At 38.7% G+C, this 18,364-nt stretch overlaps 1 protein-coding gene across 2 annotated transcripts in view; it reads right to left on the reverse strand.

Annotated features, from left to right (window-relative positions):
* Positions 1 to 18,364, reverse strand: part of LOC124777025 (glutamate--cysteine ligase) — a 114,900-nt gene that overhangs the window by 26,706 nt on the left and 69,830 nt on the right. For both annotated transcript variants that reach the window (XM_047252281.1, XM_047252282.1), the window contains exons 8-9: positions 17,447 to 17,644; positions 4,674 to 4,847 (exon numbers count right to left, since the gene is read on the reverse strand). In XM_047252281.1, the coding sequence (XP_047108237.1) occupies positions 4,674 to 4,847; positions 17,447 to 17,644 (372 nt within the window). The remainder of the gene's footprint in view (positions 1 to 4,673; positions 4,848 to 17,446; positions 17,645 to 18,364) is intronic.

The following is an 18,364-nucleotide window of genomic DNA, read 5'->3' on the forward strand; positions in this document are numbered from 1 at the left end:
GTGTCTACAAAGTTTCTAAACTAGATGCAACATACAGTCAATATTACGCACTTCTGCACAATAAACACTTTTTCCGCAGTGAAGAGTTGCAAATAATTCCATGACAAATCAATACAGAAAAGTACAGTTTTCAACCTGGCCCTCTTCGATTTTCATAAAATTTGGTGTGCTCATTGCACATGACAAGAGAATGAAAATCAGTGACCTTAACCTTGACCTTGTTACACTATACAGTGTAGTAAAAAATCAAGTTGGGATGAGAATTGTTTTCAGAGATATTAATTTATACATACAGCACTGTGTTGTATTAATGCAAAATAAATTGTATTCAGACTCCAAAACTATGACACAAAGCACTGAAAAACACGTTTATTGTTAAAAAAAGGTGATGATATAAGAATACACTGTAAGGTAACAATGTAGGCAGGCCAATATCAAGCTATCAAATATTGGATGGCAGCATGGGTGCTACATGTACACAGATAGTTGCTGCAAAAGATGATGTGCATTGTAATTATATACAAATCTACCTTCAAGACTGAGTTTGAGATCATCATGCATTGCTGTAATCCATTCTGGGAAGAAATCTCCGTAAAGTGCACATATGGATGGCTGGTATGGTCAGTGGCATAACAACAAACTACAAAATATGTGATAAATGTAGAAAAATATTAAATCAAGGACAAGGGCCTGCGGCTGGCCCAACTATGTGGAAACAAGAGGAAACCACAAACCTGCATAGCTTCTCAGGTGAGTCAGATACACTTTTAGCTCCAAAAATTGTTTTAGATGCATTAAATGACAGTTCGGTATCTCTTAGCAAGTCCCCAGTGCAAAAGAAGTAGGTGGGAGAGAAAGAAAATGCACAGAAAAAATTCGAGCAAGCATATGAGGTATTCGGAAGTAAATAAGTACCTAGTGTGGAAGAGTACGCAGATTACGAAACACGTGTTGTATCTAAAATGATAATGCAATTGAAAGTGAAATTCAGTACCTGCACCACAAGCAGTGAAAGATTGAAATTCTGACATTTCTGAAAAGTTTGAGCATTTGAAGGACTGAAAATGAACTTGGAGCCTCTAACTATTTAATGAGAAAAGCAAAACAATTAGTCAAACAATGTGGTATCTTAGCAACTCCCAATCCACGACCTAAATGTGTCTCAATTGAACAAACCGCTAATGGTGTCATAGAATTCTACAAAGAGAGACAATATAAGCCACTGTTGAACTGGGAAGAAGGATTCATAAACAAAAATGAGTAGTGCCAGGAAACCTGTATTAAGTGTATCAAGATGAACATCCAGGACTGAAAATAGGACTATCAAAATTCTGTCATTTGTGAACCAAGAACTGTGTTTTGGCTGGTGCATGTGGTACCCAGAGAGAGTGAGTTTGCAGTATTCACTAAAATGTGAAGCTCATGTTGGAAGGTTCCAGATTAAAGGAGTTGACATGTGATGTTAACTTAGCACCTACAAACAGTCTAGCTTGGGTCATTTGTTATCCTGCACAGCCAAAATGCTAGATGCCCACATGCCAAAACTTCCCAGGTACACATTCTATCATGACACACCTGAAAAACTTGTTTGATGAAAATGGAATTGATGAAGTAACATATAACCTGTGAAAATGTACTGATAGAACAACTCTCCAGACATGTGTAGCATCTGTTATGACTTCTTGGAAAACTATGCAGACAAAGTAAAAATCTCGTGTTGTACTCCTTCACAGTCACCCAATGGTCTCAATTTCTACAACACTTGGTGACAATGAATACATTGAAATATGTGACTTTGCAGAAAACTGTGCATTTTTCCTGCAGCATTAGGTCCAGGGGTTTCATAGGAACAAGGCACAGGCCACCACTCACCCATTTGTTGTTTATTATAGACATCCAGAAAACTGTGCAACTGATCACATTTCCTTTGTTATAATATCAGGATATCTTAAACATGAGACAATAGTGTTAACTTTTTCAGTGTCACTGGCTAGCTTCATGAGATCCCATTTCCTTGATGTGACAACAGTAGATGTGACAACAGTAGCAGGGCAAACATATTTCCTTTCACCAAAAGATGCACAAACAGTATTATATGTTGCTTCCCAGTACTGAGGCATAGTAAGTCTAGATGATACATTTGTCATATTTGTTTCTGTAAATCTGAACCTGTTTACTGTGCCTTTCAAGTATGTGTTCAGCTGGGATGGCTATATCATCTTTTGCATAACTGAAGGTCAGATGTAGTGTGTGACATTGCATCTTTTAAATGCTTGCTGTTGACTGTACTAACTTACTGTGCTATGTTAGACCACCACCTTTTTAACAATAAACATGTTTTTCAGTGCTTTGTGTCATATTGTTGGAGTCTGAATACAATTTATTTTGCATTAATGAAACACATTTCTGTGTATATAAATTAATATCTCCTAATCCCTTTGTCACCCCAATCCGATTTTTTACTCTGTCATATACTGTAACAATAAGAAGCAAACATATTTTTTTCATCAATTTTGCAGGTGATTGCACTGACCTTAATTGTGTACATTCTTCAAACCTGACGAAACTGCATATCACTGGTTCATTGTTCTATCTTTATCAGAACAGATGTTACAGCAATGTTTGTCAAATTTTCCATACATTTTTAGAACTTCAAGTGGCCATTACTCTTGTCTTACTTGTGATAAAATTCTGTAATTTGGTATTTTTTATTCTCTTGACATGTGGAATGAACACATCAAATTTTATGAAAAATCGAAGAGGGTCGGATTGGCACCTTTGTTGATCTGACAGGGACTCATGCCACAGAATATGACATCACAAGAAATTAGAGAAAAAACACGAAAAGTTAGTCAACTGTATGACAATTTCATCTCCAATGTCTGCTATTATGCATAACACAAAAGTGTAGGGCTTAGATGTGACTTTCCTTGAGTTCGGGCTCTGTTTTATTGCTTTTCTTGTAAAGCTGTGTGTGTGTGTGTGTGTGTGTGTGTGTGTGTGTGTGTGTCTACAGCATAGTTCAGTCTGTCTGGAAACATACCCTTTGATAATAACCTAAAATGTATGACAGGATATGCTGCATATAAGTGACAAACAGGATTTAGGGACTTACTTGCAATATTAGCAATAATGTGAGATATTTTGCTTCGGTGGGAATAAATACATCAAACTTAGAATTGAAATCTGTTACTCTATACAAACACTCCAGTCAGCTTCTCGTAAGACTGTCTATAAACTTTCTCTTGTCTTTTCACCAATAACTGTATTCCATGATATCACTTCATTGTATTCAAAGAAGTTGTTGTATTTGGTTAGTTGTGCATCACAGCCAGAAAGCAATTCATGACTTTAAACACATTCATATCAATCATCAAATGATCACCCATAAATATGTTGTCCATTAGTGATCTGCTCTCCTGTGCACTTCTGGTGGGAAAATGAATAGCAGAAATCAGGTTTTTTAAGTTTTAAATGAGATTCCCAAATTGCTTCGTTTATCTGAAGCATCCAAAATTTAATGACATCTCCACTGTGGGTGTCTTATGGAGGTCCCCTTCTGCTTCCTGGTTTGATGAAGCTTGATGGCTAGTTGTGGTGGTTAGTGGGCCAACCAACTGTGATGCTTGCACATGTGCACACTCACAGCAGCTGGGATATGCCGCCCACTGTTGACCAGCTAACGTCTTGGCTGCTTCTGCAGTTTACCTTCATTACAGCAGCCATCTGCTGCATCATTTGCTCCATCGTGTCTATCATGCAATAGAGCATGGAAGTGAGCTGCCAATGTTGCCACTTATTGCGGGTTAGCATGGTTGTTGGACGGAGCCAAGACATTTCTTTCTTTTGCTTGATAGGTGGCATATAACTGACTTTCAGCTGATCACAGACACTTATTAGATCATTTCATGTTCTTGATGTACAATTTTGCTACTGATATTACTTCTCCTCTTCCATTTTCTTCATTTCTGTCACTATTCTTCAACTCACATAGTGATATAAAATTCTGAATACAGCTAATTACAATGAGAAATGACACCGTGGGAGAAGCACAATAGAAATCCCCCTATTCAGTCATCCAAATGTATGTTTTCTGTGGTTTCTCTCAATCAATTCATGTGAGTGGCAGGATGGCCTCTTTGAAACTGTCATAGTTCATTTTCTACTAAGTTGCACCCTGCTCAAGCTACTGCTCCATCTCTAATTGTTTCATTATTGACAGGGCATTAATCCCTAAAATCTCTACCTTTCGAAATTGATACAATATACCCTGTCTTGTGCAAAGCAATGACACCCTTGCATGAACAATACACCTCTAGAGGATTGTTTTAATATTGCACTATTTGGGATGACAGTGCATGAGAAAAAGAGGTATCATAAGCCAAAGATTAGCAATAACTGAAGTGATAGTTTGCATGTTGGAACTGATTTATATGGTTCTAAATGTGTGTTGTAGCAAAAGCACTTCACATGCCTGACATACCTCTGTCATTTATCAAATTAATGGTTCGTAATGGTTTGGAACTACACCAACTTTATTTCCGCCCTAAATCAAGCTTATGACATGTCTGAAGTGTTGTGACTACCCTCAGTTTGCAGACACTTTTACAAATTATGGCTTTTGCTTATGACTTCAAATTACAAACTTTAAGATAGCGATAACACATTCTCACCTTGCCATTTATGATCTGATCAATTGTCATTTGTGTATAAACATTACACTCTGTTTTCTGACAACAAGATGTGGCCACTGTAGGAGAATCTTCAGTGGTGATATCCTTTCTAAACCAGAACTTCTCATTCCTAATTGCATCCCTTTTCTGTGCCTTCTGCATATTTTCATCCACCTGAGAATTAAATAATAAATAAGAAATCAAGCACAAGAAGCAGCAAAATATAAATTTGCCACAAATTTCAAAAAATAAAACTAGTAACAAAATACAACTGGTTTCTTTATATCACTTTTCTTAAGTGCTATAGCTGGACTTTTACAATCTTCTAGCATGGAGCTGATGACAAAATTTTTGAAAACTTCTAAAAAACTGTACTCACTTTGAGAAGGGCACAGCTCCTAATACTGCCTACAGAAACAAGTAAAGCACAGCACAAACTTCAAGCTTTCAAAACAACATTGTTTTGCTCAGGAAGGAAAGAGACATTGGTTAGGGGGATTGGGAAGTGGGAGCTGATCAATTACAACTCAAGCAAGGTGGAATCCATCCAATGTGAAAAGGAGGGGAAGCAAAGATGTATGTAATATGAAATGCATGCAAGATGCTGCAAATAAAAATATTTCACAATATATAAGAAAAAAAAGCACGTCTTCAAAAGATAGGTTACACTCAGATATCTGACATGAGTTAACAATTATCCATAATAGACTGATTCACTTAAGTATCTCACTGTGTGTGTGTGTGTGTGTGTGTGTGTGTGTGTGTGTGTGTGTGTGTGTGGTTTTTTTAAGTTTGTTGTATTTATAAAATCTAATCTTTCATTTTGCTACTACCAGTAAGATCTTTTCAATGGAAATACTTCTTTCAAGCACCAGGGTACACTAAAGTGCTGTGGAACCAATGACCTAATTTATTTGTTTGTGTTTACTTTGACCAGAGCTAACATTGTCACTGGCACAATTGAAAATCAGTTCTGTCCACTGAAGCTATAGACACATATAAAAAACCAGCAGAACTCAGTACTTGTGATACTGAAATTTTTGTTTCCCATAATCTAAAACATTGTCCACTGAAGCCATTTTGCATCCTATGTTTTGATAACGATTTCAAAATTACTACCACCCGATCTTACCAATTTCTTTGGAAACAATTGCTTTACATTCATATTCCAAAACCCCTACCATGTAAGCTACACAATTATTTGATACATTTAATGCTGAAATCAAGCACACTGTGGTTCATTCATTGCACAGCCATTAAAAGACTATCAGTGTCTTCTTACTGTTGTACTCTCAATGACAGTGTTTCATACTAAATAGTGATAACATTCACAGGGAATTTTAAGCTGACTTCTACAGCAAATATAGTATTGTTGCCTCATTACATTGATACTATGACTGCTATTACATAACTACTGTAACTTGCTTTGCTTATCTGAATACAATGAACTGTGGAAACTAGAAGCTATCCTACTTTGGTCAATTTTGTATCAAGGAGCTGAAAGATGCGGAGCTGTGTGCTGTAAAACATAGTTCCAACCAAAACCTTTGGATATGACAATTATTTTAAGGTAATATGATTTACCACTAATGAAGAGAGAAATAAAATTAATTACTGCTAAGGAACAGTTTTATAGAACAGCTCAAGCAATGGAAACAACTGATTTAATTTATCAGGTACCCGCCTCTATGGCTGAGGTCGCTTGACACAGGGTAAGCCGGTTCAAATCCTGGTGATGTAATAAATTTTCACTGCCAGTACTTTTTGAATGGCAAGGGGAGGAGAAGTGGTGGTGTAAAGTTCCTGATCAACAGATTTTGTGCCAATGTCCTGGTTTAAATACCAAACATCTCCAAGTGTCTCATGAAGTAAAGGCATGTGAAACTGTTGGTGGTGATCCAACCGTCAGATGGGGACGTTAAGCTTGGCAGTCCTCTTTGTGCTATTCATGACGAGTAGGCTGTGTGCCAGCACTGGGTTTCACCCTCTCCCTTCTATCATCATCATCATCATCATCATCATCAACATCATGCAACACAAACATTACACTACACCACAACACACACAATGTAGTATTACAAATCTTGTAATGGAGCTTGTTGAAAACAGTTCAAAAAAGTTTGTCAGATTTGACTACATGGAATAACAGTGGCCCGAGTGATACATAAAAATTGTTATATTACAATATGTGTCATTGCAACTGTGCTGAGCCTACACAAGTACCTATAACACACTGATGACAGCTCCACTGTTAGCTGAAATCTAGATCTGCAACAAAATACAGATGGTATTACAGCCAATGATGACCTTTTTGTCTTTTAATTTATGTTACTAGAACAGCCTTGAGACACTAAGTGTAAATTCCTGATGATGAAATGGCAACATGTCAGTAACATCAGTATCACTAATGGCATGCTAAAATCAAACTAAGCCATATGTATAATCAGAGGCTTAAGGGTCAATTCATGCCAAGTGGTCCAGCACTGGTTGTTTGAATCTCAGAAAAAACTGATATTCGCTGGGTGAATTCCCTCATGTTTGGTGGACTCAAAAACGTTTTTAGAAAATTTTTATTGTATCATTTAAAAACAGCAGCCATTTTTGTTCCAGGCCATAAGCATTCTTTCACATTTACAAGCATATGCAGTTTTTTAAATTATTCAGTAATGAGTTGCCACAGACTTTCAAATACGAGGCATTTAGATTAGCACACACTGGACTATAAATTAAAACCATGGTCAGCTAGCTGAATGTATTCGTTAATATATTTTTAATGGCTCGAAGTTATTGGTTGCAAATTTAAAACTCAATTTTTGAACAGTATAGTCATATGTTACCGACTATCAATGGTGAGAAGCTCACACTAGAAAACACACTATTTTAAAAACCAGATTTTTTGAATTTTTTCATTCTTTAGTGTGCAATATTTTTGTTAAGGGACCACATAAAAACCTGAAAATTACACACATAATAGACCTTCATGATATCAAACTTCAGTATAAATTTCAACTTTGTGATGCAATGGGAAGTTACAAAAAAAATTACCACTATGAGTCAAAAATACATTTCTTAATATCTGCCATATCTGGATTAATGGGTCTTTCAGTTACGTAACTCAAAAATGTTTATGATCATTGTTTTTTCATGAGCCAACTAATTACATTATCTTGTTCTCACCTTATTATTATTATTATTATTTTTTACTACATTGTTCGTTGAACAACAGAGAAATATCTTCATTCAGTTTGGGCTCCACTGGTTGGGGAAAGAGATATATGCTCTAATTAATGGGAAGCCGCACCAAAAATTGTCTTCCAGAAACACACGCAGGTATAGATGCATGTCTTATAAGAACGTTTCAGCAATTTTGAAACATTACCTGAATGTTAGTTCCTGTTGTTTTCTGGTGCGCAACTTTGTTTTTACCTTTTTTCCCCAATGATGTCCAACAAAGCCAGCATGGCTGCAGTAGCTATTTTTTTTCTTTGAGTTAACTTCCTCTCCGTAGAGCTGAATTTTAAAATGAAAGTCTTCGCTGCATCGGGAGAAGGAAATTAGATTAGGTTGTAGCTTAGTAGTAGAATGAAAAACTTGCGACTCCCACATAAAGAACTTTTACTTAACACAATACTGAGACAATTCGATTACATATACCTTTCTCGCACCAACTCAGAAGACCGACAGATGCCAAGATCGGTGAAAAAAAGATAAATGAGTTACATAAAATAATTGCTATTTCTGTTCTTCTATTTTCTATCAGCATAGATATAATCATACAACCCTGCGATATCTTTGGCATACGGAGATGGCGCAAATATTTATTTATATGTGCACGCCATTAAAGAACCTACACTGGCCATTATGTTAAAAGTTCATTGTCGCAGTTGTAAATTCCAGGGGAGACAGCTTCTTCAGTACATTTTTAACAGGCACTCAGAACTGATCCTTTTCAATTTTTTTAAACGAGGTCCTTGTGCCTGGTAGGTGCTAAAATGTAACATGCACATCTTGGTTTTGACAGTCAATATTATCAACTTTGGCAATCCACCACTGTTCACCATAAAAAGAAGCCACTATGATCTTATTTTGAAGTGTCAGTGGCACAAGGTCTCCACATTGTTGAAGTTCACTATCAGGGGATGTTGATGTAAGCTTACACTTAAGGTAGTGAGACCAAGGTATAAAACAATGAAAAGACCTGCTGCCTTTAATGTTCTGACAAATGTTGAATCTTCCCTCCAAGATATTGGTGTAGAGTTATTGTATTTCCTCATATTTTACAAAAACATAGGTAATCTCTTTTACTTGCTCTTTACAGAATTTAAACATTTCTTGAGGTGTCATGATCTGGTTCTCATAGGTCCACTGCACACTACCTTTTGTGACAGCTCACTTTAGTGTGCCCCAGATGCCACCGTACTCGTTCTTCCCATGGCAAGATGAAACAAAATGCCATTCTGCATCAGCTCCACAGTCTTCTTTGTGAAAGGAGATGTTAATATTTTTTTTGTTTTTTTATTGGCTTGCAGCACTATCAGAGAAGTTGGGGCCTTGACACTTGCTTGGCAGCCTACTCGCCAGTATGACTACGCATGTCCACAGTTGTTGTTGTTGTTGTTGTTGTGGTCTTCAGTCCTGACACTGGTTTGATGCAGCTCTCCATTCTACTCTATCCTGTGCAAGCTTTTTCATGTCCCAGTACCTACTGCAACCTACATCCTTCTGAATCTGCTTGGTGTATTCATCTCTTAGTCTCCCTCTACGATTTTTACCCTCCACCCTGCCCTCCAATACTAAATTGGTGATCCCTTGATGCCTCAGACCATGTCCTACCAACCGATCCCTTCTTCTAGTCAAGTTGGGCCACAAACTCCTCTTCTCCCCAATCCTATTCAGTACCTCCTCATATTTATGTGATCTACCCATCTAATCTTCAGCATTCTTCTGTAGCACCACATTTCGAAAGCTTCTATTCTCTTCTTGTGCAAACTATTTATCGTCCATGTTTCACTTCCATATATGGCCACATTCCATACAAATACTTTCAGAAACGACTTCCTGAGAATTAAATCTATACTCTATATTAACAAATTTCTCTTCTTCAGAAACACTTTCCTTGCCATTGCCAGTCTACATTTTATATCCTCTCTACTTCGACCATCATCAGTTATTTTGCTCCCCAAATAGCAAAACTCCTTACTACTTTAAGTGTCTCATTTCCTAATCTAATTCCCTCAGCATGACTTGATTTAATTCGACTATATTCCATTACCCTTGTTTTGCTTTTGTTGATGTTCATCTTATATCCTCCTTTCAAGACACTGTCCATCCCATTCAAATGCTCTTCCAAGTCCTCTGCTGTCTCTGACAGAATTACAATGTCATCAGCGAACCTCAAATTTCTTTTACTGTTTGCTCAATATACAGACTGAACAACATCGAGGAGAGACTACAACCCTGTCTCACTCCCTTCCCAATCACTGCTTCCCTTTCATATCCCTCGACCCTTATAACTGGCATCTGGCTTCTGTAAAAATTGTAAATAGCCTTTCGCTCTCTGTATTTTATCCCTGCCACCTTCAGAATTTGAAAGAGAGTATTCCAGTCAACATTGTCAAAAGCTTTCTCTATGTTTACAAATGCTAGAAACGTAGGTTCGCCTTTTCTTAATCTAGCTTCTAAAATAAGTCGTTGAGTCAGTATTGCCTCATGTTTTCCCATATTTCTATGGAATCCAAACTGATCTTCCCCATGGTCAGCTTCTACCAGTTTTTCCACTCGTCTGAAAGAATTCGTGTCAGTATTTTGCAGCCGTGACTTATTAAACTGATAGTTCGGTAATTTTCACATCTGACAACACCTGCTTTCTTTGGGATTGGAATTATTATATTCTTCTTGAAGTCTGAGGGTATTTCGCCTGTCTCATACATTTTGTTCACCAGATGGTAGAGTTTTGTAAGGACTGGCTCTCCCAAGTCTATCAGTAGTTCTAATGGAATGTTGTCTACTCCCGGGGCCTTGTTTCGACTCAGATCTTTCAGTGCTCTATCGAACTCTTCACGCAGTATCATATCTCCCATTTCATCTTCATCTACATCCTCTTCCATTTCTATAACACTGGCCTAAAGTACATCGCCATTGTATAGACCCTCTATATACTCCTTCCACCTTTGCGCTTTCCCTTCTTTGCTTAGAACTGGGTTTCCATCTGAGCTCTTGATATTCATACAAGTGGTTCTCTTTTGTCCAAAGGTGTCTTTAATTTTCCTGTAGGCAGTATCTATCTTACCCCTAGTGGGATAAGCCTCTACATCCTTATATTTGTCCTCTACCCATGCCTGCTTAGCCATTTTGCACTTCCTATCGATCTCATTTTTGAGACGTTTGTATTCCTTTTTGACTGCTTCATTTACGGCATTTTTATATTTTCTCCTTTCATCAATTAAATTCAGTATTTCTTCTGTTACCCAAGGCTTTCTACTAGCCCTCATCTTTTTACCTACTTGATCCTCTGCTGCCTTCACTACTTCATCCCTCAAAGTTACCCATTCTTCTTCTACTGTATTTCTTTCCCGCATTCTTGTCAATTGTTCCCTTATGCTCTCCCTGAAACTCTCTACAACCTCTGGTTCTTTCAGTTTATCCAGGTCCCATCTCCTTAAATTCCCACCTTTCTGCAGTTTCTTCAGTTTTAATCTACAGTTCATAACCAATAGATTGTGGTCAGAGTCCACATCTGCCCCTGGAAATGTCTTACAATTTAAAAGCTGGTTCCTAAATCTCTGTCTTACCATTATATAATCTATCTGAAACCTGTCAGTATCTCCAGGCTTCTTCCATGTATACAACCTTCTTTTATGATTCTTAAACCAAGTGTTAGCTATGATTAAGTTGTGTTCTGTGCGAAATTTCACCAGGCGGCTTCCTCTTTCATTTCTTACCCCCAATCCACATTCACCTACTACGTTTCCTTCTCTTCCTTTTCCTACTATTGAATTCCAGTCACCCATGACTATTAAATTTTCGCCTCCCTTCGCTATCTGAATAATTTCTTTCATCTCATCATACATTTCATCAATTTCTTCGTCATCTGCAGAGCTAGTTGGCATATAGACTTTAACTACTGTCGTAGGCATTGGCTTTGTGTCTATTTTGGCCACAACAATGTGTTCACTGTGCTGTTTGTAGTAGCTTACCCGCACTCCTCTTTTCCTATTCATTATTAAACCTACTCCTGCATTACCCGTATTTGATTTTGTATTTATAACCCTGTATTCACCTGACCAGAAGTCTTGTTCCTCCTGCCACCGAACTTCACTAATTCCCACTATATCTAACTTTAACCTATCAATTTCCCTTTTTAAATTTTCTAACCTACCTGCCCGATTAAGGGATCTGACATTCCACGCTCCGATCCATAGAACGCCAGTTTTCTTTCTCCTGATAATGACGTCCTCCTGAGTAGTCCCCGCCCAGAGATCTGAATGGGGGACTATTTTTACCTCTGGAATATTGTACCCAAGAGGTCACCATCATCATTTATCCATACAGTAAAGCTGCACGCCCTCGGGAAAAATTAAGCCGTAGTTTCACCTTGCTTTCAGCCGTTCGCAGTACCAACACAGCAAGGCCGTTTTGGTTAGTGTTACAAGGCCAGATCAGTCAATCATCCAGACTGTTGCCCCTGCAACTACTGAAAAGGCTGCTGCCCCTCTTCAGGAACCACACGTTTGTCTGGCCTCTCAACAGATACCCCTCCATTGTTGTTGCTCCTACGGTACGGCTACCTGTATCGCTGAGGCACGCAAGCCTCTCCACCAACGGCAAGGTCTATGGTTCATTGGGTGGGTGGGGGGGGGGGGGGGGTCCACAGTAAACAGACCTTATTTGTGTTCATGGGGCAGTTTCTTCATGGGTAAGTTAGCATCGTTACAGTTAATTTTCCAGTTTAGGGCTCCTTCTGGCTTTGTTGCTTCATATTTTACTACAATTTTAGCTTTTTTTTTCATTCTTATTAGTGCCCATTCATCTGTCAAAAGTTTATTGGCCTAGCCATTATATGGGTGTATTTAGCAGTCTTGAGTTTTTTCTGCTCACTGAATATGCCTATTTGCCCAAGTTAGATACCCTTGCTCGCCTTAGTAGCTCTTTTTCCTACAGTCATTAACTTTTTCATATTGCTTTGAGGTGATGTAATGGAGCACTGACAGTAGCTGTCTGTCTGATTCCTCCCAGTTCTTTGGGACCCTTAATCACATTTAACACCTCAGTTACGAGTACGAAGAATTTTATCAGTGATTTAATGATGCACTGACAGTGGCTATCTGGCTCTTACCTCCCAGATTTATGGGACTCTTAATTACATTCAACAACTTGGTTACGATTAGCAAGAATTTTTATCAGTAAGCTCAGTTACAGTGCAATATTTTATGAGTTGAAATTTATACCCCTCACCAACCCCTGGAGCACTAATGTGGGACCGAGCGAGGTGGCGCAGTGGTTAGACACTGGACTCGCATTCGGGAGGACGACGGTTCAATCCCGCGTCCGGCCATCCTGATTTAGGTTTTCCGTGATTTCCCTAAATCACTCCAGGCAAATGTCGGGATGGTTCCTCTGAAAGGGCACGGCCAACTTCCTCCCCCATCCTTCCCTAATCCGATGAGACCGATGACCACGCTGTCTGGTCTCCTTCCCCAAAACAACCAACCAACCAACCAACTAATGTGGACCTGTGCTCTGCAGTCCAGTTGGCGTATGTCTTCCTCTTGTTATTTTTAATTTATTCATTTATCATTGCCTCTAATAGCAACATACATTTACACTAGTTTGTAATTTCCCCAGACTGTCTGATGAGACCTAGAACAGGTGAAAGATTAAATAAACCTATCTTGACTGTTTTTTCTGTTCTAAAATTCTTCAAACATAGAGCATGTTTGCCTGGACAGTCTTGACATTTTCCCATGATCATACAACTGTAACTGTCAATATTGCAAACCAGAACTTTCAAAAGTTCTTTGTAGTCAACTTTATAAGATTGGCCCCACCTATCATCAACTTTACATTCTGGTGATACAAACAAATGAAACATTGTGGGTGCCAGATGCTCCTGCAACAATACACCATTTCGGTCTCAACTCGCAACGGTCGAGCAACCAGTTATTTTTTTTCCTGGGTCACTTGGAATGGAATGACTCTTAAGTAAAGCTGTACTCAATCCAGAGGTTGAGTTGAACACTGCAGTGCTTTAATGGGCGTGGCCCTATGCCCTACACTTCCTCCAAATTTTGAAGTGACTTACCCAGTCAGTTGCGAGTGATTGTACAGTTTAACATGAGACTCCAAACCAAAGTGCATTTGTTCCACAACAGTTGCACAGTTATTTATTGATAGAAATCTACACTACCAAGTTTCAGAGACTCAGTCCCATCTTCAGGTACATCTACAAATAGCAGGATGCTGTGCCCATGTCCAAGTCAGCTTCCAAGGCAACACATCTGCAGCACATGGCTGATCAGACAGAACGTCCAATTGTGTACGTGGGAAAAAGCACCTTTCAACTGTAAGTCACCCTTATCTTAAGGGGGCCAGCGAGAGGTCACGGAGAGAAAGGCCAAACCAAGCAAATGCTTAAATAGTGCTATTACTGGAAGGCAGCATGCACATAACATGTAACAATTACTCTTACAGTGCACCAATGAATCCTGTGAGGCAACGGAAAGAGAAATTTATGTCACAATGCATTTTTCACAATTAGAATCATTGCCAGGTGTGAAATAAGCAGTAAGTGACAGATGAAATACTAAGAACACCTGGGAATTCAACCCCTGGCCTTAAGACTTATAGTCTGGCACTTAATCACTTACCAACACAACTGCCATAGTACTTGCAGGAACCTGGTCACTTCTTTTGACAACTGCATGATTAGGTATGTAATAAATTTTTGAATGAACAGAACAGAGTGCCTCCAGTGATTCGTCATCAGTTATGCCTAGTATATATGCCAGAATAATGGGTAAGCAAAGCAATGTTGTGCTATTGGTGTAGACACTGTTCCAAAAGCCATCAAAACATTGACAATGAAGAGTACAGATTGATGTAGTAAGTGCTATTTCATAGCCAACTGTATCATGGTCAAATATTTTATCAGAGTTAGTATTTCCTGGATACAAATATTAACAAAGTAACAAATATTCCAGTCGCTGGTACTGCACAACATCTGGGAAAGCTCAATTTGGAAAGAGAATGTGCATAAGAATACGTTTTCAGAATAAAGAACCACCTATGCATGAACACAATGACGTATCAGTGCTCTCATAAGTTACACACATCAAACGGTGGGTGATTGAATGGTCTCTGTAAGGTACATGCCATGTATGGAAAGTTATGGAGCATCCATGGGATCTAACATCTTACAACAAAGAAACACTTACATTTGTCTGCTAACTCAAGTTCGTGTTAATGTGAAACTGTGGACACTTTAACATCACAGTTTTAGGTTTGGGGTGTTTTGAACTATGCTTGTGTGAAATACCAGTGGAGGTTGGGCCTGAACTACATCATTTACAATGCTTGCCAACCTCTCAAAAAAACTGCTCGGTATCTGATAAAAAAAGCGAAGCACCCAGAAGACATGATCGCATGTCAGTGTAACTTCATGGTACACACAATCAGCAGGTATGTAAATAACTAAAGAGCCTGAGTTCCCTGTGGCAAAGTGCATTAGTGTTGTTCATGTTTAGTGTAGTTAACAGGCCTGGCAGGAAATATAAGGGGCATGAACAGCATCAGATGTTGAGTGATCGCTGTGGAGGACACAGAAATGCTGCATACTCAAGTGAGACAGTTTATCAGCATCTGAGAAATTGAAAGGGATTTCTCTGTGGGTCTCCATTTGGCTAGTTGGTTGAAGCATAAATATCTAGATCTGTGTGGCATTCAGACGTGACAGTGACCCAACGTTGTAATACACAGGAAAGAGAGGGCAGGCGTAGTCACTGTTAAAGTTCCACCCAATCACATCTGACACCACAAGGGAAGATCACTTCCAAGTGCATCGTAACACCTTAACATCTACATCTACTGTCCAAAAAAAAGTAACAGACTCCCAGCAACATTCTGTATGACTAAAAAGCACAAACCATTGATGAATTGTGGTGCATTGTGCTCAGCGATTAATCGTATTTCTGCACTACCCTGTATGGCACTAACTGATGAATATGACCTAGGATGAGGACCCATTCTCCCTATGTTTTGGAGAGGCAGCACAGTGTTACTCATGGTATAATTGTGTGGGGAGCCATCGGGTATGACTTCATGTCATGGCTGGTAGTGATTGAGGCAACCCTGACAACAAGTCACTGACATCCTGCATCCTTAAGTGTTACTTCCCATGCTACAGTATTGTGATGTCCTTTTTACAACAGGACAGTACTCATCCATACATGGCATGGCGTCTCTACGAAATGTTTGTGTAATAAAAAGGTAAACCTGTGACCAGCAAGATTCACAAGACCTATTGCTGATGGAACATGTGGGAGACCAGCTCATATGTCTACTCTGACTCACTGCCAGTATTTAGGATATCAAGGATCAGTCACAACAATTGTGTGCCAGCTTGCCTCAGACAATGGCTTTCTAATATCCTTCCCATCTGAATCACTGCATTTAATCAAGCCAGAACAGTGCAACATCATAGGGGTAACTGAGCTCATACTACCACTTCCTAAATTTGTCTCTCTTTTGTGACCACAGAAAACATATCACATACCCAACCCCTTAGGTTTCATTTTGTTTTCTCCTCCCTTTCTGGGTGCTTCATTTTTTTGTCAGACAGTGTATTTGGATCATGTCAAAAGTCAAAATGTAGTCACTTAAAAAAATGAAATAAATAAAAAATAAAAAACCTTGGAAATTTGTGTAAAATAAAAAACTTCTCAATATCTGCTTTTTTTAACACTCTACTTCAAAGCACTGAGGCTTCTTCTTCACGAATGTGGCGAGGCAACCTTGTAAGCTTGTACATGTATATCATAAAAAAATGCTAATTTTGCCAATAACAGAAGCTAATTTTGGAAAAAGCAAATGCTACATTTTCAGGTCCCTATTCACACTGCGTAGCATTTCTATGGATCTGTGTGTCAGCATTATTGAAACTCAGTGAGTTTCCATTTGTAGGTCACAGTCACTGTGACAAAATGAGGGTGTCTTGACCTACAGTTGGTCGAGTTGGGGGGTTTGGGTGGAGAAGGAGGAGGGAGGGGTGGGGGGAGGAAGTCCTATTCACAACAAGGACATTAGAGACGGAGCACACACTTGGAATGGTTAAAGATAGAAAAGGAATTCAGCTGTGGCCTTTCAAAGGACCATCATGTTCGTTTATTGATTTCGAAAGTCACTTTGAACAAATAAGTCTCATTCTCAACAGAAGGCAGACCATATGTGTTAATCAAACAAATAATATATTGTCATCACTTAATGCATGGCAGTTTTTTTAAAAAATTATACTCTGTTGTGCAGTGAAAATATTATCAAAATAAAAAACACATACTGGTCTAAAGTTTAAAAAAAAATGCAATGTGAATGTGTGTGTGTGTGTGTGTGTGTGTGTGTGTGTGTGTGTGTGTGTGTGTGTGCGCGCGCGCGCCCTTTTTAATAGCAATGTGTGATGCTTTTACAGACTGAATATACATTAAGCATATTAGATACAAAGTATCGGAAAAGTACCTTCTTACACTAGGATGTTAGAGCAGCAGTGGAAAGCTAATACCTACCTTACTAATAGGAATAATTAGGTTCAGTCGGAATGACAGGATTACCCTTGTGAGCAGAACAACAAAACAAACAATAGCAGCATTTTCAAAATCTGTGATTTGAGCTTCACAGGGTCTAAATTCAACTCGCCAACCAATAGAGGAATTTGGTGGAGGTGGCTTGAACCTCATAGTCTGCCAGTTGGTGGATTGAATGTTCTGAAAAAGCAAATAGAGCAAAATTAACAACAGTTCTAAAGCAGTAATATTTTAAAAATTAATTACCATTAGTGTATATCACATAAAACACTACAATGATGAAATAAAAACTGATAAGCTGACAAGAAACTCAAGATGGAAATATATACGAGGACAGATCACTACTCAAACAGAAGTACTTAAAAGATGATGAACTTCCAAGCTTTTGGCCAAAGCCTTTCTTTAGAGCTAACAAATACAGACACAACTCTCACACACGTGGCAAAAGTCTCTCACTACTGCAGCATTACCTGGACAAATAGCAATCTTGGCTAGGTTCGAGAAATGGAAATGGCAGTAAGAAGGAAGAAAATGGAATAGGGGAGGAATGTGGTTTAAGAGGTATAGTGTCAGTGTCTAATGTCAGCCCACATCCATTCTCTGCCATGGTTTACATCACCTTGTACTATGAAATGATGAAAATCCTCCCTACTACACCCCCACACCTCCCAAAGTGGGACTCCACTGCCAAACTAAACTAAAGTATATCTGCATCTGTATTAACATCCTTTCTGCTAGCAACTCCTCCTGTGATATGTCTTATGCCTTTCAAAGATCCAAGTGCAGCACCAGTACTGTACATCCATCCACCATTCTATTCCAGCTCTGCCATTTACTTTTCTTGTCCCATAAGAGGCTGGGAACCTGTGAAAGTTGCAATGCCATTTACCATGTAAAAAT

The sequence above is a fragment of the Schistocerca piceifrons genome, chromosome 2 (genome assembly GCF_021461385.2).
Source record: "Schistocerca piceifrons isolate TAMUIC-IGC-003096 chromosome 2, iqSchPice1.1, whole genome shotgun sequence".
NCBI lineage: Eukaryota > Metazoa > Arthropoda > Insecta > Orthoptera > Acrididae > Schistocerca > Schistocerca piceifrons.